The sequence below is a fragment of the Zingiber officinale genome, chromosome 8B (assembly GCF_018446385.1).
Source record: "Zingiber officinale cultivar Zhangliang chromosome 8B, Zo_v1.1, whole genome shotgun sequence".
Lineage (NCBI taxonomy): Eukaryota > Viridiplantae > Streptophyta > Magnoliopsida > Zingiberales > Zingiberaceae > Zingiber > Zingiber officinale.
The window spans coordinates 49,458,363-49,481,691 of NC_056001.1; the positions used below are offsets into that span (position 1 = coordinate 49,458,363).

The 23,329-nt window shown below is 39.3% G+C and overlaps 3 protein-coding genes across 4 annotated transcripts; 1 reads left to right on the forward strand and 2 right to left on the reverse strand.

Annotated features, from left to right (window-relative positions):
• Window positions 1–6,509: 6,509 nt before the first annotated feature.
• On the reverse strand, window positions 6,510–9,212 carry LOC122013794 (U-box domain-containing protein 7-like). Its single transcript, XM_042570021.1, has 5 exons — window positions 9,162–9,212; window positions 8,860–9,045; window positions 8,672–8,782; window positions 7,475–8,592; window positions 6,510–7,375 (listed from the first exon to the last, which is right to left on the reverse strand). Exons 1-5 carry the CDS (start codon window positions 9,210–9,212, stop codon window positions 6,529–6,531), a joined length of 2,313 nt encoding a protein of 770 aa, XP_042425955.1. The 3' UTR covers window positions 6,510–6,528.
• A 3,529-nt stretch (window positions 9,213–12,741) lies between these two features.
• Window positions 12,742–19,201, reverse strand: LOC122017151 (mitochondrial inner membrane protease subunit 1-like). Of its 2 annotated transcripts, none has more exons than XM_042574686.1 (5): window positions 18,937–19,201; window positions 18,621–18,845; window positions 17,693–17,803; window positions 13,653–13,708; window positions 12,742–12,950 (listed from the first exon to the last, which is right to left on the reverse strand). In XM_042574686.1, exons 1-4 carry the CDS (start codon window positions 19,105–19,107, stop codon window positions 13,664–13,666), a joined length of 552 nt encoding a protein of 183 aa, XP_042430620.1. In that variant the 5' UTR covers window positions 19,108–19,201; the 3' UTR covers window positions 12,742–12,950; window positions 13,653–13,663. The 2 variants fall into 2 exon arrangements, with proteins under 2 accessions (XP_042430620.1, XP_042430619.1); XM_042574685.1 differs by having other exon boundaries at window positions 12,742–13,529.
• Window positions 19,202–19,512: 311 nt separating this feature from the next.
• Window positions 19,513–21,535, forward strand: LOC122013795 (pollen receptor-like kinase 3). Its single transcript, XM_042570022.1, has 2 exons — window positions 19,513–20,869; window positions 20,967–21,535. The coding sequence occupies exons 1-2, from the start codon at window positions 19,513–19,515 to the stop codon at window positions 21,533–21,535; spliced, it is 1,926 nt and encodes a 641-aa protein (XP_042425956.1).
• The last annotated feature ends 1,794 nt before the right edge of the window (window positions 21,536–23,329 follow it).

Consider the following 23,329-nt stretch of genomic DNA (forward strand, 5'->3'; position numbering starts at 1 on the left):
TAAACCAGACATGAGTTTGATTGGTCAAGTTGGTAGGGTTCTATTTTCAGTAAATTGAACCAAAAATTAATTAAATATTTTTATTTATTAATTAAATACATATAGATATGTATTATTAATTAATAAATAAATATTTAATTACTGTTCGTGAAGAAGAAAAAATTAAAATTATGCATGCTTTTTTTTTTGGTTTTTTTTTTCACAGTGCTTCATCAAAAGCACTGTTCATGCCTTTTTCACTCTTGAATTGATTTATACCTGTTCTTGAATCGATTCAAGTGCATGCAAAAAAATTAAAAAACGCAACTCATTGTGCTTCGTAAAATGGCACTGTTCATGCATTTTTTTTCTTCTCTTTAATCGGTTCTTGAATTGATTCAAATGCTAGTTTTTTTTCACTGTGCTTCGTCAAAAGTACGATTCATCTCACTTTTTCTTCTCAATCGATTCATGAATCGATTCAGCACAAACACTGTGCCTTTTAATCGATTCATGCACAGTGTTGAATCGATTCAACACTATGCTTCGTCAAAATCGGCACTGTTCGCGATTTTGGATCGATTGAAAAGAAATTTCAATCGATTCAATTCAATTGAATCGATTGGTTAATCGATTCAATTGATGAATAGTGTTACTGTTCATCTTCTTCTTTGCGACAGAAGAAGGAAAACGCGAACTTTTTCGCGTCGATTTCCATGCTTTCAAAACCATGCAAGCTCTGATACCATTGTTGGTAGTTTTGAGAGCATGAAACAATAATTAAATAAAGCGGTAACCACTCACATGGATCTCCCGAAGAAACGTCGCTGAAGAACCGCCGGTCGACGAAGAGGTTGCCACTGTTAGAAGCACAATCACGGAGCAACCGGAAAGCGCTTTAAAATTCACGAGCCAAATCCCAGCCCCTGGATGTTCTTCTCTGATCACCTTCACAACATCAGTCGTCCTTTTTCTGATTGCCTTGGACGCCTCTTATAAGAAGGCTAAGGAAGACGAAGGGGAAAGGACGCCCCTTCGTCTCCTTGGCGTTTGCAGCAAAGAGAGTAACGAAGGGGAATCTGTGCCCCTTCGTATGGATCTCCAGTAACGCCCAATAGGATGAAGTGTCACAGGCGTTGATGGGGAAGAGACTGTGATGCTGCGGTCGCACGAGTTTCAGAGAACGGACCCCTATGTGACTCTGAAAGACTGCTGGGCCTGAGCCGGCGGTACTAGAACTCTGCGCAGACTCAGACAAGCACACGGAATGTTAGGGGCCGAGAACCAGGGAAAAAGTCCCCAGAGTAGGCCCTCCGACGCTCAAGTCAAGTACTTTTTCCCCAGATGAACAGTGTACGAAGAGGAAAAGTAGAAGACAAGTGTGCAAGTGAGCGTACATGCACAAGGGAGAGGACGCCCCTTTTTATATGACAGTGCGTACCTTCTGGAGACTGACCCCTACCAGAGGGTGTTAGGTGTCAGGACTTTATCGGGTGGTGGAGGACACGTAGCCTTCTCCTATAGACTGGAGGAAGGTTCTATTTGCAGATGACCCCAACCGTTGGAATATTCCCTGACATGCAGCAGATATTCTCTGACAGGTGGTTACGATTCCCTGACTTGTTGTCGCGTAGCGCCTACTATCCTGCCGGGGTGTGATCGAGGCAGTCCGGGTCGATTCGCTAAGTCTGATGAACAGACTGGATGGATGAAGGGGTGTGATCAAAGTCCCTTTCTTCTGATTTTTATGATTTAGACCCGACCGAGAATGACAAGTCTATTTACGCAGGCTGGCTTGAAAAACTCGACCGATAAAGATAGGTCCGTCTTCGCCTTGATCGCGCGTCATGCTGCAGACCCGGTTTCCTAACCGGTAGACCCCACCCTCGCTTTATACGTCGGATGGCCCCAGGTGGTCCTTCTCCGTATATTAACTGTCACATCCCCTTGACTTCTGACTGTCACGTCCCCTTGACTTTTGACTGTGACATCTCGTTGACTTTTGACTGTGACATCTCTTTGACTTCTGACTATCATGTCCTCTTGACTTCTGACAACTGGGCCCTACCATTATGCACCTTATCAGTCGCCTTTGGACCATATATATTTCCTCCATGGATTACCATCTCTTAAAACCTTAAACCCCTAAAGAAATATAATCATTACAATGCTTAAATAGTACTACATTGATGGTCATGACTAAAAATAATTCACGCCCCAGTGCTAGTTATAAGTAAGCATGCTCTCACGCCCAACGACCGTCCAGGTCGGGTCCTAGACTCTCTCCCCGGTGCGAGTTATAAGTGAGCTATGCTCTCACGCCCAACGACCTTCCCGGTCGGTGCAATGATTTTCTTGGTCAGCACTTCTTATATTCGCCGAAGCAAAATACAACAAGCCAAGTTCTCGTGCCTGACTGGTCAGTAAGCCATATTTCCAAGGTTTCTGCTAAATATGAAATTTCGCAGGCACATTCTCAAGTTGTAGGCACATTCTCAAGCGTCTCAGTTGTTCCGACCGGGGGCTCATATGTTATGAGGTAAGAGGAAGATGGGGTAAGCAAGTTATCTTTATTATTTTTATTAGAAATACCAAGAAAAATGCAGGTGCTTTATAGAAACATATCAACATCAGAACCAGAGGACAGGGGGCTACATCCTGAACGAAATCCAAGAAGCATGCTTTATTTCGATAACAAGAGGAACATTTTTTAAGGGTTTACATTGCTACCAGATCCAGAGGCTTGATCCTTTCTGGACAGATGAGCTTGAGCTCTAGTTAGATCTTCCTTGATAAGATCGATAGCGCACTTCAGTCGCTCAATAGTCTCATCTTTAATCCGTCCTTCCTCTTTCAGGAGAGCCACCTCATCCTCATGTTTCATCTTCAAATAGATAATATAGTGAACTTGGCTCTGAAAGTCCGATTGAGCTTTCAGCTTGAGAGCAATTTCGGCCCGGGTTCTAGATTTGGTGGCCAGCCAGAGGTATTCCATTTCATGAGTAAGGGACGCTTGAAGATCTCTGCTCGCAGTCATCTCCAGCAAGGCTTCCTCTTTCTGAGCCACTAATTCTGTCAGATGGGCAGTTTGTTGAAGCAACGAAGGAAGTTCGCTGGATTCCGTTGCAGGTTCCATGGAGGCTTGATGCTTTATTAACAAGAGGATAGTTTGAGGTAAAGAGGAGAAGGGTATGCTCGGACCTTTTATAAGGGAGAAGAAGGTGAAGGGATTTCCTCGGAACTTGAGTGGATGCATGGAAAACAGTGTAACATTTATAGGAAAAGAGTATACTCGGAAGTTGAGGAGTCAGCATACGCATAGAATGAGCCCGATTATCTCTTAGGACGGCGAGAAATGCTACAGAAGATAGACGGAAAATAGGTCGGTAGAGGACATGAGAACCAAGTCAGGCAACAAAGGGACTGGGGTCTAGTCAGTCGGACAAGAGCCTCCTTCGACTAGACTTGAGGGGGAGGCTTGTGATACGGTGCATATCGTGGGGTCAGTAAGATGATGTGGTTAGGAGTCAAAACTACAGAATGGTCAGAAGTTAAACTTACGTGGAGGTCAGAAGTCCAGCCTCTGTGGATGGTCAGAAGTCAAGCTTACGTGGAAGTCAGAAGTCCAGCCTCTGTAGCTGGTCAGAAGTCAAGCTTACGTGGAGGTTAGAAGTCCAGCCTCCGTGGAGGTCAGAAGTCAAGCTTGCATGGCCAAGGTCAAAGTCTCAGCTGACAGGGCGGTCAAAGGATAGGATTGCAAGTTGGATAATAGCCGGCCTCTATAGCGATCAAGAACTGGGCCCACGGGCCAGACACAGCTAAGGAATGTGCCTACATGCCAGGCAAAGGCTAGGAAAGGAAGGTCTCTGGCGCTGAACAGGCCTGGTGTATAGGTCGGGACGTACAAGCCATGGATAACAATAAACAGAAGCAGGTCGGAATACAGATCTGGTGTACAGGTCGGGACGTACGAGCCATGGATAACAGTAAACAGAAGCAGATCGGAATACAGACCTGGCGTGCAGGTCGGAACGTACAAGTCATGGATAATAGTAAATAGATGCGGGTCGGGATACAGGCCTGGTGTACAGGTCGGGACTTACGAGCCATGGATAACAGTAAATAGAAGTAGGTCGGAATACAGACCTGGTGTACAGGTCGGGACGTACGAGTCATGGATAATAGTAAACAGAAGTAGGTCGGAATACAGACCTGGCGTGCAGGTTGGAACGTACAAACCATGGATAACAGTAAACAGATGCGGGTCGGGATACAGACCTAGCGTGCAGGTCGGAACATACAAGCCATGGATAACAGCGGACAGAAGTAGGTCAAGATACAGACCTGGCGTGCAGGTCGGAACGTACAAGCCATGGATAACAGCGGACAGAAGCAGGTCAGGATACAGACCTAGCATACATGTTGGGACGTACAGGCCACGGATAACAGCGGACAAAAGCAGGTCAGGATATAGACCTAGCATACAGGTCGGGATGTATAAGTCATGGATAACAGTAAATAGATGCGGGTCGAGATATAGGCCTGGTGTACAGGTCGGGACGTACGAGCCATGAATAACAATAAACAGATGCGGGTCGGGATACAGACCTGGTATGTAGGTCGGAACGTACAAGCATGGATAGCAGCAGGTCGGGATATAGACCTGGCGTACAAGTCGGACCATACGAACCATGGATAACAGCATACAGAAGCAGGTCGAAATATAGACCGCGGAATGCAGACCTAGCGTCCAGGCACTATAGGACAAACAAGCCAGGGAATCGTAACTGCTTGTCAGAGAATGTCAGAGAATAATCAGTGTGTCAGGGAATATGCTAACAGTCGGGGCTCATTACTCCTTTGGTTATGTCGACAGCCTATGAGGAGGTGTCGCGTGTCATTTACCGCCAGACAAAGTCTGATAGCCGACATTCCCTGACACCCGCTAGAGCCCAGAAACATCCGTTGCAGAAAAGGGATGCTTTGTCCCTTATGCAGGTACGCTCACTCGTCATTTCTCACTAGTCTTTACTTTTTGTCCTTTCTCTGTGTTTTCTGGGGAAAAAGGACCTGACTTGAGCGTCGAAGGGCCTGACCCGGAGACTTTTCCCTGGTTTCTTGTCTCTAACGATTCGTGGGCTCGTCTGAGTGTGCGCAAAGTCGTGTTGTCATCATCCTAGTCATCTTCCTTCATTATCCGCCCGTGCGAACCTTTCCAAGGGGTGCCAGGTAGATCAGACGCCGTGGCGACTTTCCATCAAGTTCCAGTACATCAAGGCCCGCCTTCATCTGACTCAGCTTCCGGACGGGATCAGACCCTAAATCCTAAATTCTAAACTCAAAAAAATTCCAATAGACAACGCTTATTTAAAAAAGTATTATCTTTAATAAGAAATATAAAACATAGACAATGTTTTTTTCTAAAAGTGTTGTAAAAAATACTTTTTGAGAAACATATTATTTTTTAAATGTTTTGAAATCCTAATTTTCTTGTAGTGATCAAAGCTTGAATGGGTGAATGAATCATTTTATTAACTTTTAAAAGGATGAGATATATTACAAGATAGACTAGAGCTCTCTTAGAAAAATTATATGCACAAGAAAAAAATCTCAATGAAAAGTTCAAGGATAAACACATAAAATGATGGAGCCTACAAAAAATAAAATGATGAGTCATAAATTTATATGTGTATCCTTGAACTTTTCCTTGAGCATATCATTACTCATATCCTTATTACAAAAGCAACTAAGTCATATAGCTTAGTCTAATATAGTCTAGTCTATTACTAATCCATTTCCTAATTCTCTTCCCCTTCCACTTCCTCTTCCATGGGATCCTCCTCGGGATCTTCACCCTCTAAGTTACCTCCTCCTTCCTACAATTGCTCAATATCTTGGAGTAGGATGACGTTTCGGTCACCAAGGACCTCAATAATGTTATGGAGATTGTGTACTTGAGACTCCATGTGCTCACGAAAGTCATTGTACTTTTGTTGCATGTGATCCATTTGTTGCTTTAAAGTCATGTACGGATCAAAATCACTCCCTAGATGCCATGAATCCTACCACATCCTCTTGTGCTTCTCACAACTCTTTCGTGCATCTTTGAGTTACTTCTCTACAAACTAGTGATAGAAAGCGAATTGTTTCATGTCTGTCTTTCCAACTCTCTCTCTTTCTTTTTAGTTGTATCATGTCTCCTTTATTATTCAAAAGTTAATATTCATTTATAATTTATCCTCTCAGTATTAACTTTAAAACATATTTGACAGAAACACTGAGAGCAAACATAGTCACCTTTTACTAATATGATACTAACTTAGTTACTGTTCATCATTTTCCTTAAAACCTACCGCCCAATTCCGAATGTTTTAGAATCCACTGAGCAATCAAGTCCCGCTGGTCATGATAAGTCGCAAGGTTGATTTATTAGAGTCGTTCCCGTACACTACTCAACACTTAAAAAATTGCCACACCCGCAGCAGAAAAGAGATTAAAGAATAAAATTGACGATTGATTACAATCCTTCATTTTTTTTTTTTTGGCATCCTATCGATGATTCCTCACGCTCCAGGAACCCCTCAGCTTCCACATCAACGTGAAAGCTCTCCCGAGCCTCCGCGATCTTGATTTCTTCAGCGGCATCTCCTCGGAGACAATCCCTTCGGAGCTGTCGATGATCTCGTCACCAGTTCCGCCGTAGGCCGGCGCTAACTGGGGCGTCTGATCCAGTACCGCCTGGTGCGCCATTTCGCGTTGCCTCTGCTCCCTGAACAGCTTCAGCAGCCTCTGCGCTTTCTCTCTCCCTCGCGGCGTCCCGTTCACGGAGACGCAGACGAGAGAAGGGATGACGCCTTCTTGGAGCACCACGTGGCTGCAGCTCTTGTCGCCCTCGCACAGCAGCAGGAAGCAGGAGGCCGCCTGCTCCTGCTCCACAGCCTCCCCGTTCTCCAGCACGCTCGCCATCGCCGCAATGAGGCCCGCGGTGGAGACTATTTCCCTGTTGGCGGAAGGGCTCGACGACAAGTTTATCAGCACGGCCAGAGCCTTCTCCACCCACATCTTGTTCCCCGATGCTGCGGGCGCTGCGGCGATCAGGGAATGAAGGACGTTTATGACGCCGGCGGAGAGCAGGGGAGCGACGTTGGCTGGGTGGGAGGAAAGGTGGTACAAAGCGTATAGGGCGTCGTGCTTGCAGCTTCTTCTGCAGTTGGCGGCCTGCAGCAGCTGAACCAGGAACTGCACCGCCGATGGGCTCGAGCCGATCATGACCTTGGCCGATTCGAGACATGACAAGTTGAGGTACAGAGCAGCCGCCGCCTCATGCATTTTGGGATTTCGAATCATCTCCTCCAAAAGCTGCATCAGTCCGGCGGACACCAACTTCTCTTTGTTCCTATGCATCAATTGATTGATTGATTGGTTGATCGATCGATCGAATGGAATCGAATCGAATCTACCTTTGAAATCTGTAATGAAGTCGTAAGAAAATCACCTGTTATTGTTGACGGCGAGATTGAAGAGTGCCATGGCTGCAGTTTCTTGTGCTGGTTCATCGCCCTCATCGACGGCCGACTTCAGGAACTGGACGATCGCCTCCACAAAGCCACTCGCGCCCATGTAGATCCTCGCCTCTTCGTCGTTCTTGAGAAGAAGCCGAATTTTCTCCGCGGCCTCGCGTTGCTCCTCCATGGTCCTCGCTTGATTCAACGCGGCCAGCAAGTTCTCGCACTTGGCGACCTCATCCAGCTCATCGCCTTTCTTCTCCAAACTCACGCTCTCTTCCGCCGTGAGCGGCTCCGGTGTCTTGGCGCTTCCGTTCTCAGCCGGCACGGTTTGGTTGTCAGGAACCGACAGAGCCAGCCTCCAGTAGTTGAGATCGAGCGATTCCGGCGGGCCGCTCGGAGCCGCCACTCCATTCTGCTCGCACCAACTCACGATCAGCCCCTTGACGCAGTAATTCGGCGTGAGGCAGAGGTGAGAAAGCTGCTGTCGAGTCTTGGGACAAGTACTGTGGCCGTCGCCGAACCATTTCTCGATGCACACGCGCTCGTACGTCTGCCCGGAAGATATGACGATAGGGTCGTACATGAGCTGCAGAGAGATCGGGCACCTCAGCTCCTCCGGCGGCACCGGCGCATTGCCTGATTCCTCTCCACTCTGCTTGAAATTGATCGCGCAGAACTTAGAAGCTCGCTTCTCCAAACGCCAACCTTTCTCCTGGACGGCGGTGCAGTCGACGGTGGGGGACGAAGGACAGGAACCCTGCTGGAAGTCGGGGTCGTCCGGCAAGTCTTTCCTGAACAGTTTGGAGTATTTCCTCATGAGATGGAGTAAGTAAGCGACGATGGACTCCTTCCTCTCGTCTTCCTCTGCGCGGGCGCTCTCCAACAGTTTCTTCAGCGATCTTCTCTCCCAGAGAGCTGTTTTGTAGGAGGTGATGCCCAGCTTCAAGACGGCTTGATGAAATATCTTCAGTTCTTCGTGATCATTGGAATCGCCGTCGAATCTTTTCTCCTTGTTCAGCAAAGAGATAACCTCGTCGCCCACTTGCTTCTCCGATTGATCCAGAGCGAAGCCAGTCCCCGCCGCCGCCTCCATGATCTCCTTAATCTAAAATTAAATACCAAAAAAATCTACATCAAAACTAATTGCAATCGATAGCTATCTAGGGAGCTTAGGAAGAGAGTACCCGACGACTAATGTCTTGTTGGGGGACTATGCCATGGACAAGCTGAAGACCTTCCTCGAGACCACATTTCACCTTGTTAAATTTCACAAGAACAGAATCTGAAGTTATAGCCTGAAAAGCACAATATTCACGGAATCAGACAGTGGCTGAAGGATTGCAAAAATGCTACTTTTATTTTTAAATTTTACCAGGTAAAGCTTGCTGCACTCGGAGCAATGGCGAAGAATGTTCCTGGCCTTGTCGATGGCGACGTGCAACGAACACAGCGCTTGTATTCCTGACTTGCTTCTGGGTTTTGCTTCCTCCACGCTGGGAAAGATTTTCAATATGTCGTAGACAATCGCAGAAAGTTGCTTGCACATTTCGCCATGCAACTGCAACAAACCCATTTTAAGGTGAGAGATTTGTCGTGTTCCACATAAAAGTTGAAAGAATTTCAGAGAATTAAAGATCTGGAGATCGAGGAGATCGATCGAGTTGGACATCGAACCTTTGCATCACTCGCGGCGTACAGATTCTCCTCGGCCTCAATGGAGTCCATGTTCTCCTAAAATAGTAATCTGTCGACACAATACATTGGAAATAAGTGAAAAACGAGTGAGAGAGCATGGGAATATGATAAAGAACTAGCAAACGATCATTCGGGAAAAAAAAAAGGTAAATTTTGTTGGTGAATGCGAAGATAAAAGATACGAAGCATTGAGAGAGACTAGAGAAACATATCTTGAAGGTAATGCTGAAACATACCTGTGAAAAATATAGTAAAGTCTAACGAATTATGGAGAACTTGGAAGGTTAGTTTAATTGTGAAGGGGAAAAGGATGGAGATGAGGTGCTAGAGGAGCAATCATTAATTAGAAACTTAACCAAATTAAGGCTTCCAGAATGAGATTACAGCTCTTTTCAAGCAATTGTTATTACAGATGGAAAGAGTGAAACCTAAAATCATGGAACTCCACAGCTAAATTGGGAAAAAAAATTTTTCATGAAAACTCTAAATAAACGTTGAATTGGTCATTGGTACCATAAAAATTTTAATACGGTATAATATTGTACCTAAATTTAGGTTATCAGTATCGGTATATACTAAAATAATGAAATACAAAATAATTTTGATGAATTGAGTAAATATTAAAAAAAATTCTTTTATAATTTTAGTATATAAAAATACCAAAATATAAAATAATTTTAGTATGAACAGTTGACCATATGTATGCTGAAGTATAAAATTTAGTATATATTTTTTAAATATCAAAATATTCCATAATATAATATAAAATTTTAGATATGGTGCACTCCTACTTTTAACGTGGCAACGAGCCACAAATAAAGGTTTCTTTCTATCAATGTTCTCAGAGACGTCGAAATCCATAGTCAATCTACAAAGTAGACTGTAGCTATTTTGGTTAAAATTTATAAATTTTTAAAATGAGATTATAAAAAAATAATTTGATTTTTAAAATATTACAGAGAAAAGTAATATAAATTTTTTAAAAACTTTTGTGATATTTTTTTAAATAAAACTTTTTTAAAAAATTATATCTTTTGATTTTTTTTAAAAAAAAAACTATAAATAATGATCTCTAAGTTCATACAAAATAAATGCAAAATGAATAAACATGGCCGGCACAATCATTATTGAGCCTAGGCAAAAAATTATTAAATCCTTTAATTTTTTAAAAAATATAAATTTATAAAATAAATTTTTTATATAAAATATAGTTTTCTAACTTTTGTAAGATGTAAAGTGTTTAATTACAATTTTATATTCAAATTTAGATAATAAATCTTTTCAATTGATATAATAATTAAATTATTTAATATTTCTGACACGTAAATAAAATTTTATTAATTTTTAGTTAAAAAAATTGTTGAAGCTGTATTAATCTTGAGATATTATATAGGCTATTGTTAGTAGTGTTTTATAAGATATCCATGTATTGAAAAAAAAAATTATAAAATTTAGTACCTCAAGTGTTATTTTGTTATTTTTTAATTCTGATGTCCTTATTTCTTTTAAACTTTTCATTTTAAAAATAAATCTAAACCATCACATGTTTTAAAAAGAATTGTTCAAATATTTTTCTTTCAGAAATTCATCATCAAATAATTTTAACTTTTCTACCTCATAAAATAAATCAAAATAATTTTGTATATCTTAAAATTTTCAAACCTATGAAGAAATTACATTATCAATAATATAATTTAAATAATTAATTTTTAAAGATTTTTAGGTAAATAATTTAATTCATTGATTTCATTCTCATCAAATTGTTTGTTTCTTTTAATTATATATTCTTAATGAAATTTTGATTTTATAATATATTTTTTTTTGGTAGAAATCATAATAAATATGAATACTCTATCATAAGGTTTGGGAGTTAAATTCAGACTAGTAATCAGGTGTCTACCTTTTTTCATATATTATTTAACTGTCAAAGTTAATAGTTATTTATGATTTTTTTTTTATTAGTCTAGAGATAAACTAGCGGAGACATAGGACAAATAAATGTCCTTTGCCACTATTAAAACTGATATAGTAGAACAACCGTCATTATATATTTATATTGTAAAAATTTATTAATGGTGGTCATTTTTTACTTTATATAATTAAAAAAAGAATTAATTTGATGTTTTAAAAGACAAGCATTTTGCTTTGCTTCGAATAGAGTAGGAATCCTAGGAAGAAAGAGTGAGGAAGGAAGATCATCAATGAGAAAGGCAAAAAAAAAAAAAGAATTATCATCGACGAGGAAAGAGAAGGATACAATATCACTGCACGAAGGAGGAAAATAACACAGAAAAGAGAGGCACGTGTCTTTTACAATTGTGGAAAAGGAAGAATGAATTAGGTTTTAAAAAATAAAATATACAATTAAAAACTTTGTAATAAATAAAATTAAATTAAATTAAACTAAAACTAAAAATAAATATTTTTAAAGATAATTTAAAATTAAAAGTAAGCTTTTTATAGAACTAATTAATATTAAAATATTATAAATTAGGGGTCTGAATTGGCCCCAGCCATTGGGTCACCTTAATGCTTTGGGTTGGAGTGAATAAAAAAGCTTAACTAGATATTGTTATTTCTTTTAGCACTTGAATAAAAAAAAAGTAGATCTATTATCTTAACGATCCCTTAATATCGATCCCACAAATATAGAAAGAGGTAAATTCAGTTACAAAGGAGTTAGACGCATGGTAGAATAAATCTCATATCACTAATTCTAGAGAATCAAATAAGATTGAATAAAATGAAAAATGTTCTTAGATTTTTTTTCAGGTAAATATCTTGCCTTAAAAAAATATTGAACCGTACAATTGATTTGACTCCACATAAATTTATAGAATAAATCAACAAGTGCTCACAGTGAAAGACATAAAAGTCCAACATCTCGTAATTGTGAATCCCTCGTGCCTTAAGATCTAAACCAAAACGGTTTATAAATGAGGAATTTTTTACACTATTTTTTTCTATTTCAATTGTATATTCCTAGGGGTGTAAATGAGTCAAGCCGCTCGTGAGCTATTCGAAACTCGATTCGATAAAAGCTCGTTTGAGCTCGTTTAATAAGGCTCGTTAAGATAAACAAATCAAGCTCAAGCTTCACAATATTCGGCTCGTTAACTCGTGAACATGTTTGTTAAGCTCATAAATCAACTTTTAAATAAAAAAAATAATAATTTTGATATTGAATTTATAAATTTTACACTCTACTTATGAAAAACATAGACAAATATATTAAATTTATTTTTTAAAATAAAATTATAAATTTTAATAAGAATATTATAATTTTTTTAAAATATATAATTTAATTTTAATGAATATTTAAATTTATAATTTATATTTATTAAGCTCGTTTAGACTCGATAAACGCTCGAATAAGCTCGTGAGTCATGAATATATTCGTTAAATAAAATTTGAACTCGGCTCGATTATAAACGAGTCAAACTCAAACATTCAAGAGTTCGGCTCGGCTCGATTACACCCCTATGTATTCCGCTAGTCTTTACTAGTTCAATATATAGGTGATTCATTTTAAAGACATGTCTGAGAAGAGTATTGTCAGTTCCCATCAAATATTTTCAATTATTGCAGGAGTAGTTTCACACAATCCATGATGAACATGTTTTTGCCTTTTGAATTTACTTTGAAAGATACCTGAACATTTACACCGTCTCAACAGTTCCCTTATATCATTAATTGGAAAATGCAATTCAAGCTTGCTTCAATGAATTTCAACGGGCACCAACAGTTTACTTCTTTGGATATGTAAAGCTGTAGTTCATAAATAAATCAAACGTTAATAGATTGATTCCATAAAAAGTCATTTATATTTGTTCAATAATAATATATAATAAATAAACTTGGACACTAATAAACTCAATTAGAAAAGAGCTAGTCTGGTAAATAACTTAATTACTATCATTTCAAATTGTCAAAATGTTAAACCTCAAACCACGCAATGCGTGAGCAGCTAGGCTTGTAACAAGATTTATATACATGCCGCATGTTGGAACATGGATCAATCAACAAAAAAAGTGTACTAAAAAATCCAGGAAGAAACAAAGCAAGCTTCACAAATATACCAGGCAATTCCCTGACAAATTTTGCCAGCAAATAAGTCAGCGGGAGTCGATTACAAACACAATGTTTATACTCATTGTGGATAGCACGTTAGCTTTTGGAGAAAGCTTATCCTTCATACAAATCTATGATCCTCCTCTTCACTCTCCCTTAAATTTCCTACTCAAGCTATCTCCATGCCAAATTTGTTTACGGAAAGAATAGCTAACATATACCATTCAGAAAAAGTTGGCAAGAATCACTACTCTAGTAGATTTGGATGGCAAACACCTACGCATTAAAGAAAAAGAGAGAAAACGTAGTAGTTAATCTGAATTGCCACATGCTAATCAGGACGGAACAGACAAGTAGATGGTAAACAATCAGCAAATTGATGAAATAGTTCAGAAGTACCTCCATTCTTTCTAATATTTTTCTCCTATGAATCCAACAGCTTCAGGTGGCCACACCTAATATTAATGAAGCACAGGGAAATAAACTGTCAACAAAGATTTTTGAAGAAACACTTTGAGACTCCATAATGTTACATCCAGATTGAAAATGATCTCAAGACCACTAGAAGATGACATATGTAAAAAAGTGACAAGAACTGATGGTTTCTATGAATCACCAATACTCAAGTTGTGTTAAACTGAACTATCGGTTATCTGAATGATAAGACTCAAGTATATGTATACGAATGATAAGACTTAGAACAAGTAAAACTAAATTAAACATATGAAGCATAGTTCAATAATAACTAAAAAAAATCAAGGAACAGTTGATGGATGAACATAAAACTCAAGCAGAAGTCTAGTTATTTTATCTGTCATTCATCAAAAACTATATATCCAAAAAGGTACCACTAAAAGGATAACGAATAAGTTGTTTAAATGGAAAAAATCTGGAGGAGCTTTTAGTTCTAGATTCCATGGATGAAAACCATAATAGAAGGAAACATACCTAAGAAAAACTACAAACAACATGCATCATAGTGTGTCTTGGATATGTCCAATGAGTTATTAGTGTAAAAGGATATAAACTTATAGTTGATCCTTAATGTAACTCTATATTTATAGAAAATGTTTTGATTAATCTGCCTAAAGTTTTTACTTTTGTCAATCCATCTTAATACATATTTTTAATTACTTCAATATAAACTATGCTAACACCTTTATTTTTTAGAATTCTCCATATAATTTTATTCAAAATTTTATCTTAAACTTTTTCTAGATCAAGAAATACCATGTGTAAATCTTACTTTTTTCGGGATATTTTTCAATTAGTTGCCTCACAAGATTTATAACTTTTATCATCGGCCTTTCAAGTATGAATCCAAATTGATTTTCGATCTATCACCCTTTCAAAAGTTAAGTTTCATGGTATGACTCATTAAGCAAATGCTCCTATAATTGTCACAATTTTGTATGTCTCCTTTGTTTTTACATAGAGGGACTAGAATAACTTGATCAACAATTTTCTTTATTTTTAATATCAGATTGAATAACTTTGTAAGTCATTCAATACGTTACTTCCCTAGGTACTTCCTTACCACTATTGAATAATCATCCAGTCTAATCGCTTTTCCATTTTGCATCCTTTTTAATGTCTATTCTAATTCTGAAATTTAAATTCTCTTATAAAAATTAAAATTTTTGTACTCCTTTAACCTACTTAAATTTTCTAACCTATGTTGATCACTTAAACCAACTTCCATCGCTCATTTATTTCATCATCCTTCACTAATATTCTATTGAATTCATCTTTAATGCATAAGATCTCTTATTTTTCTCTCTCACTTTAACTATTCTATAAATGTCCTTTTCCCCTTCTTTGTATCAAGCTAGCGATACGAGCATTCAAAATTTTCATTTTTGGCCTCACTCACTGCTTTCTTGACTTTTTCGTGACTATTATATACTTTTAAAAGTTTTCTTCATCCTTACAAATGTACTATTATAAATTATTCGTTTTTCTATCATTTTCTTTTATACTTTCTCATTAAACCACCAAGATTATTTATTGGGCACACTGTCCTCTGACTCATTAAATACACTCTTAGCCACCTTTTTCAAATTTGATGTCACTTTATCCCATGTCATATTTGAGTCATTATATATTTCTCTTAATACTTGTATATTTATCCTCTCCTTAAAAGATACTTTATTTCTCATCCTTTAACTTCCACCACTTATCCTAGAAGTCATGCACATTCCACTGATATTATGCTTGAGGCATATATCTAATATCACTAACATATATTGGGTGGTTAAGTTTTCTCTAAGAATGATCTTGCATTCTTTACAATTTTTTCTATCCCTCTTCATTAGCATAAAAAAGTCAACTTGTGACTTATTGTTCCCACTTTTGAACGTACCCTAGTGTTAGCTATTATAAGTTTGTAATTTAATATAGCTTTTTCTTCTTTATTTCTTATTATAAAACTATGGCCCCCATGCACCTTATCATATTCCTCATTTTTTATTCTATATACTCATTTATATCTCCTATTAAATTCATTTTGCTTGTACTTCATTTAGGTCTTTCAAAACCTAAAATTGGTGTCTTCATCTAATCTACTTGAAGTGCATATATATTAATTTCATTAATATTTTCTTTTGCTACCACTATCTTAAGAGTTATAATCTTATCCCTCTTCCTAACTACTTCTAGTACTTCGTCCTTTAGCAAACTATTTACAAAAATTCCTACTCCATTTTCTCATTTTACTCTTTCTTTTGTATTATAACTTAAAATTTGAGTTCCCTGTCATCTTTACCTTTTTCCTACCCATTTTGTTTCTCATAAATATAAAATACTAATACTTCTACTAATCATCATATTTACTACCTCCATTGTTTTGCAAGTGGGCATTCTTATAATGTTTGTTCTTATCCAACCTATTGTATAAGAACTCTTACATATTTAACTATACACCCAAGTTCTCATAAAGTTGTAGCGGTTTTTATTGAGATGTTGCAGTTGGATCCTACAACTCATTACTTCCAAAGAGCAACCTAACATTAACACAATAGTTCGATGGATCCATACATAACATTTGTCTATATCTACCTAACGTACCTCTCCTCCTTTATTCGGGTTTGAGATCTGTCATGGCAAAGTTTGTTCAACATGAGCGGAGTTAGGCCAATCAATCAAATATTGATAAAAAATCGTGTACCAATCAACATCTAATTTAGACACTAAAATACTTTTTCAATCCAAAAGTTTAGTATATTCTATTGAATCAATGAATTAGAAAATGTAAAGTTTTTTTATGCTGAACAAGAAAAAAAGGGGATCAATCTTCCAAAATTAGATTGTAATTGAAATATTCAATGCAAAATAAATAAAAATGTGGGAGAAATCAAGATGATGCAACATGATCATTTATTTGATTGGTTAGTAAGTCATATGCTAATTTGTCGATCATAGTGTTATGATCTTTGGCTACATTAACATTTTGTACACATTATTTCTAACTACTCAATATGGTAGGCTCTTCTATAGAGCTTAATGGCGTGCACCATGATATAAATTATCCACTCTTTAACCCAAGGCTTAGTTCAACTATCCACTATTTATCCTATTAATTGTATCTTTATGATATTTCTCTTGACAAATATGTCAAAATATTTAAATTTTTCACTTTTAGAAATTTCATGGCCATTATTATTATCTGTTCTATTCTTTTTTATCAATAAAAATACATTCATTTCAATACTGCTTAACTTGGAGTGTTTAATTTCTAAATTTTCTCTTCATTCAGCCATTGAGTGTATATACTTATGATCTAATTAATTAGCATAAACTCAATTTAAGGCCATTATCTACAATATATATTAGAAAGCTCACCTAGTACTGATGGAAAAAGGGAGTTGATCATGCCTTGATGTAGACCTATTGTTACATGAAAATCATTTGTATGCTTTTAGTAACTCTTAAGTCTAACATGGCTAATTATATTATCATGTGATAAAAAGATGATTCGCTCGCCCCAGCGCCTTCACCAACCCGTCGGCCAATACGGAGGAGGTAAATCACAGGTGGCTACTAGCCATTAGTGCAAGCGGCAAGTTATGGGGGAAGGCATGCTCGGACACGCCGAGTTTTGATTATACTCCTTTTAAGTAGGTTAAAGAAGTATAATTTAAGTAGAAGTATAAGAGTTTCCATTATAAAGTTCTAATTTAAAGTTCAGTCCCATCTGGAAATGAGATATTAGAAGTATCATTTGGTAATTTCCTCTAGAGTTTCCATTTATAAAATAATTGGAAGCAACATGAACCTATGTGCTAAGATATTTCAAGTTCTCAGTTAGGGAAACTAGTCATTCATCATCCAAAAACTAAGTTACTAAACAAAAAATTGAGAAAATGAAAATTTAAACCAGTTGGAGCAACCAAACCTTTTTTTTTTAAAAAAAATAAGTTAGCAATAATCAAAGTCTTCACCTTACAGAAAGCTCTCCCTTGGATGAGCCCATAAGGAACAGGACCAAATTGCCTTGAATCTCTTGAAGAATATATGTTATCACCCTGCACCCATACATGCCCCATCGGCACCTGCAGTAGATAATGGAAGAACTGTTAGGTTGTACAGTCGTTACAAAATCATAAAATCCTTACACACTATTATGTTGAGATTTATAACCTTGTAACAGTCTGCTAGTCCCTGAATTCAGATTAGAATAGTTGTGAAGAAAAGGCCAAGAAGAAATAAATTCAACCAAATTGAGTTATGGTTTCGGTTTGATACAACCAAATTTCTCAGAGTTCAGTTGAATTGAATTAAGTTCCGCCGCATTACAGGAAACTCGCCCAATGGAAGTATAGGTGAGGTTTCTTTTCTTTATGACTGAGTCTATATGGCTACAGTCAAGTCAGTTTTGAGGTGTGGAATACAGTGAAGCAAAGTTAATTGTACCAAAGTGACAAACTTTCAGAAAACTAGTTTGAATGGCAAAAGTTGACATCCTAAAATACCCAAAGGTTTTTTGATTTACTATAGCTAATTTTTCAAAAAAAAAAAAAAAAAATTACATTCCGAGTATTCTTGGCTCTCTTCTAGAAACATTAAAGTTAGCATGCTTACTCAATAACAATGTGAAATATGGGTAAAAAAAAAAATCAATGTGAGGATAGTCTTACCAATGCAATGACTCCTAGTGTTGATTCAACAATATTTGGTTAGGCAAGCTAGAGAAAGATAGAAGGAAAAGACCACGAACATCTTTTTCACTCTATTCTTTCTGTTCAATTTGAGTGGAAAGCACACTTTTGCATAGAGTAAACCTTAAATACAATCTTAAAAATTTTAAATTATACAGGACCTTTTCAAATATCATGAAAAATTAAATAGAAAAAGAATTTCTATGCATACCGCCACTGTACGTGTAGCGTTCCCATGGATGGGATCGACCAGGAAAGTGACAGCGTCTCCCTGAAGACCCACTACTCTCTTCGCGACGGTCTTCCTCGGGTTCTCCGGCGAAATGAGGATGACAACGTCTCCGACTTCAACAGTACCCCTTCTCGGAGTGATTCTCTCGACGGCAACGACATCACCGGTGAGATTGATGGTGGGCAGCATGCTGGGACCTCGCACCTGGAACCCCAAGGAAATAGGGGCGGACAAGAAGACGCGATCATGGGAAGGATGCGGAGAAAGGGGAAGAGCGGATGGGAGATGGACTAACAAAGGCGATGCCGACGATGTAGGTGTTGACGACGTGGACGAAGCAAGCGGCCTTGACGACGAGGGAGGCGCGGTCGAGGGCGTCCGATCCGATACTCCGCCAAGGTATGTGGCTGAGACGGGAGGCGGCGTCGGTGAGAAAGGCGGCGATGCGGCCTCGGGCGGCTGCCATGAGGGCGTAACCGGGGGCTGCCGCGGAAACGCTGCTGGAGCAGAAGAGGGCCGCAGTGAAAATGCGGCTCCTCTTCCCATTAATTCCCAAATTCTTCATCATCTTCGACCTCGTCGTCAGCACGAATCTTGATGCACATGACCTTAAATTCCTATCATTCATTTTTCTTAAGGTTTTGATCAATGAAGATGTTTAAATGTGTGTTTGACCTCGTCATTTTATTCCTTTTGTCAGCCTACGAATTCTCCTTTTATTTCCATTCTTTTCGATATCGGCTATCTAAATTTGGCACCTCGCTCGACCCTCCCTGCGCTCCGCGCCGAGCAGAGTTAGACAAAAAGAAGAAACATACGCCAAAGAAAGAAAGAACGAAAGAAGAAGAAAAAGTGGAGGAAAATAGAGAATATGGAACAGCAATGGCGAACAGCCTTTGCTCTCGTCTTATATTTCACGATCCACCCGGCGATCTTCAACGTTTTCACGATTGCCCAGGAGACGGCAGCTCCGGTGACCGACGACGCCGCCGCCCTTCTCTCGCTTAAGGATTCCTTCACTGAAGGCGGCGACGCTCTTTCCTCCTGGTCGTCTTCTCCCGCCACCTCTCCCTGCGGTTGGTTCGGCGTGATTTGCGTCAGCGGCGTCCTCACCGGCCTCCGCCTTGCCAAACTCGGTCTCTCCGGCACCGTCAATCTCACTGCCCTCTCTCATGTTAAGGGCCTCCGATCCATTAGCCTCAACGACAATAAATTTTCCGGGCCACTTCCGCCGGAACTCTCTACCCTCGGGAGCATCAGATCCTTATTCCTCTCCCACAATGCCTTCTCCGGTGAGATCCCCGACGGGCTCTTCGCCTCCATGCGCCACCTCAACAAGCTCTGGCTAGACGACAACCAATTCACCGGGCGCATCCCCTCCTCCATCTCGAATGCGCACTCCAAGCTCATCGAGCTCCGGCTGGAGGATAACGCCTTCGACGGAACCATCCCTACTTTCGACCACATCTCCAGCACTCTCAAGGCTTTCAATGCATCCAACAACCAGCTCAGCGGTCTCATTCCCGCCTCCTTAGCTCGCTTTGGCGCCTCCTCCTTCGCGGGGAATCCGGGTCTCTGTGGACCTCCTCTCGACTCCAGCTCATGCGGAACGGCGCCATCGCCGGCAAAATCCTCGGAGGGGCCGCCAATGGAGCAGGCCAGATCTCAAACCCACATCAACGTCGTGGTCGGGGTGGTAGCTGCAGTGCTCGTCCTCCTCGTCCTGGTGGCGTCACTCTTCTGTCGCAGACGGCATGATCATCAGGAAAATCTCGATGCGTCCGCAGAGGCCATGGAGTCGGGAACAGCCTCTGTAGCCGCGGCTGCCGCGACACAGAAGGAGGAGAAGGATTCCGAGGCGACGTCGGGCCGCAAGCCTGTCGGAGCGAGCCGCGGGCCGACGGGGATGGCGGGTCTGGTCATGATTAACGAGGAAAAGGGCGCGTTCCGACTCGCTGACTTGATGAAGGCCACCGCTGAGGTCCTGGGGAACGGCGGCCTTGGTTCTGCCTACAAGGCCGCCATGGCTAACGGCTTAACCGTCGTCGTCAAGCGACTGTGCGACATGAACCGGATCGGCAAGGAGACCTTCGACGGTGAGATGCGGCGGCTGGGGAGCCTTCGCCATCCCAATGTCCTCACTCCGCTAGCCTACTATTATCGGAAGGAGGAGAAGCTCCTTGTCTCCGAGTACGTGCCCAAGGGTAGCCTGCGCAACGTGCTCCATGGTAATTCGATCGGCTGACGGTCAACTTGCTAGTGATCATCCGGTGACCGATCGCACGTCAATTAATTATAATCTTAATTCATGTTGGTGGCGCGCAGGTGATCGTGGCGCAGAGCACCCGGCGTTAGATTGGCCAACGCGGCTCAAGATCGCGTTAGGGATCGCGCGCGGAATGGCGTACCTCCACGCCGAACTGGCTGCCGTGGACGTGCCGCACGGCAACCTCAAGTCCTCCAACATCCTCCTCGCCGACAATTTCGAGCCACTCATCGCCGACCACGGCCTCGTTCCGCTGGTCGGAGTGGCGCAGGCCTCGCAGGTTATGTTCGCGTACCGGACGCCGGAAGGCACGCAGCACCGCCTCGTGTCGCCTAAGTCGGACGTCTTCTGTCTCGGCGTCGTCATCCTCGAGCTCGTCACCGGCAAGTTCCCGTCGCAATACGCGAACGACAACAAGGGCGGAACAGACGTCGTGCAACAGGCGACGTCGGCTATCGTTGAGAGGCGAGAGGCGGGCGAATTGGCCGGGGACATCGCCGCACCAGACACGGTCCAAGGCATGGTGCGGCTCCTCAGGGTGGCCGCCGCCTGTGTGGACGCGAACCCAGAGGAAAGGCCGGAGATGTTGGAGGTGGCGGAACTCGTCCAAGAGATCGTGAGCGGGTAGGGGCATGCGCAGGATCTATACAGGCATGGTATTCAGTAAGGCTCACGGGGTAGGATTAGCAGGGTGGATGTGAGCTACGAACAGGGCAGATTTTAGTTAATTTGTAACTTGGACCGTGCTGCTATTCAGTCTTGCTGAGGGGCATTTAATTAGTTTTTTTTTAGATTTTATATTTTTCCAAAAAGATAAAAAGCTTTACAATTTACTCATGCATCAGTATTTATAAACGGCAGAACCGCGCAACCAAATGTCGAGAAAATCTAAATATGTTGGCTGTCCCTGGTCATTGACAATAGAAACAGGATGTGAATTAGCAGATGATTTTTTTTTTAATGAAGAATTAATCTAATAATACTTGATTGATAGGCCGTTCAAGTACTTCTCAATTTATCTTAATAATTGATAAAAAATTTCATTCGCTAAGTAAGTTATCCTTAAAATTTGTCAGAGTATGTTACATACCTAGTACATGGAGAAAGAGATAAGAGAAAAAAAAACTAACAATACTATATAGTTGTATTAAAAATTTGATGTTTACAAAGGAAAAAGATATATAAATAGATAACAAAGGTAAAATAAAAGATTAATCTATCTTTATATTATAATAATAATTTGTTATATACTAACATTCTCTTAAATTCACGATGTATTAATATAAAGCATCGAGAGTTTGTTAATCAGAAACTGAAAACGTGTGCTAGAATATTCCTTAATGAGTAAGTTTACAAATTATATAGAAGATGAGATAAATAACAAAGTGATGGTGTCATTCTGATAATGATGACGAGTGGGATGATAATTAATCTCGATATGTTTGGTGCGCTCATGAAAAATAAAATTGTGAATAATTTGAATAACACCGAAGTTGTCACAATACATAGGGGTAGGGTTTGAGAAAAAAATATTCATATCAGCAAGTAGCCAATATACCAAACAATTTCAACAATAGTAAAAGTCATAGCACGATATTCTACTTCGATAAAAAAACAAGAGACAATATTTTACCTTTATAGTTCCGAGAGATAAGAAAATATCCCAAGAAAATACAAAATATTGTAATAAACTTACGATATATAGAATCACTACTCCAATCTGCATCTAAATAAACACATAACTCTAATATAGAAGTAGAAGTATAAATAATACTATAAAATTGGATACCTCGAATATATCAAGCACAACTCCCCAATGTATTAAAGTGAGAGAAGTAATAAATTGGCTGATAATGTATAGAACATAAGGGCATCTCCAATAGTTAAACCTCTTCATAAGCTTTTTTTTTAATTTCCAATATGCCACATCAAAAATAGAAAAACCTACTATTCTCTCCACAATCAAAAAAACCTCCATACAATTTTTTTTGTGGGTCATACATTACAAATCATACATCTTTATTTTTATTTTTTCATTTAATATCTCTGTATAATTTTTACTTAATATTTTATTTAATTCTCATCTTTAAATTAATTTATTTGTAATTTTTAATTAATAAATTAATAAACTTATGATTTTTAATTTAATTTATAAATTTTATTTAATATTTAATTAACTTATGAATTTTAATTTAATTATAATCATTTGTAATTTTTTAACTTATCAAATATATTTATTTTCAACAGAAAAGTGTATAATTTAACTATTAAATAAAATATTTAATGATTTAAAAAAAATCAAACATGCAATATTAATTTTCAATGATTAATGGCTCCATCTTCAAGAGAAAAAACATATTTGAAATATCAAACCTGCTCTTAAAATAAAAATCTCAAAGCTTATGTCTCCACTCATTAGAGC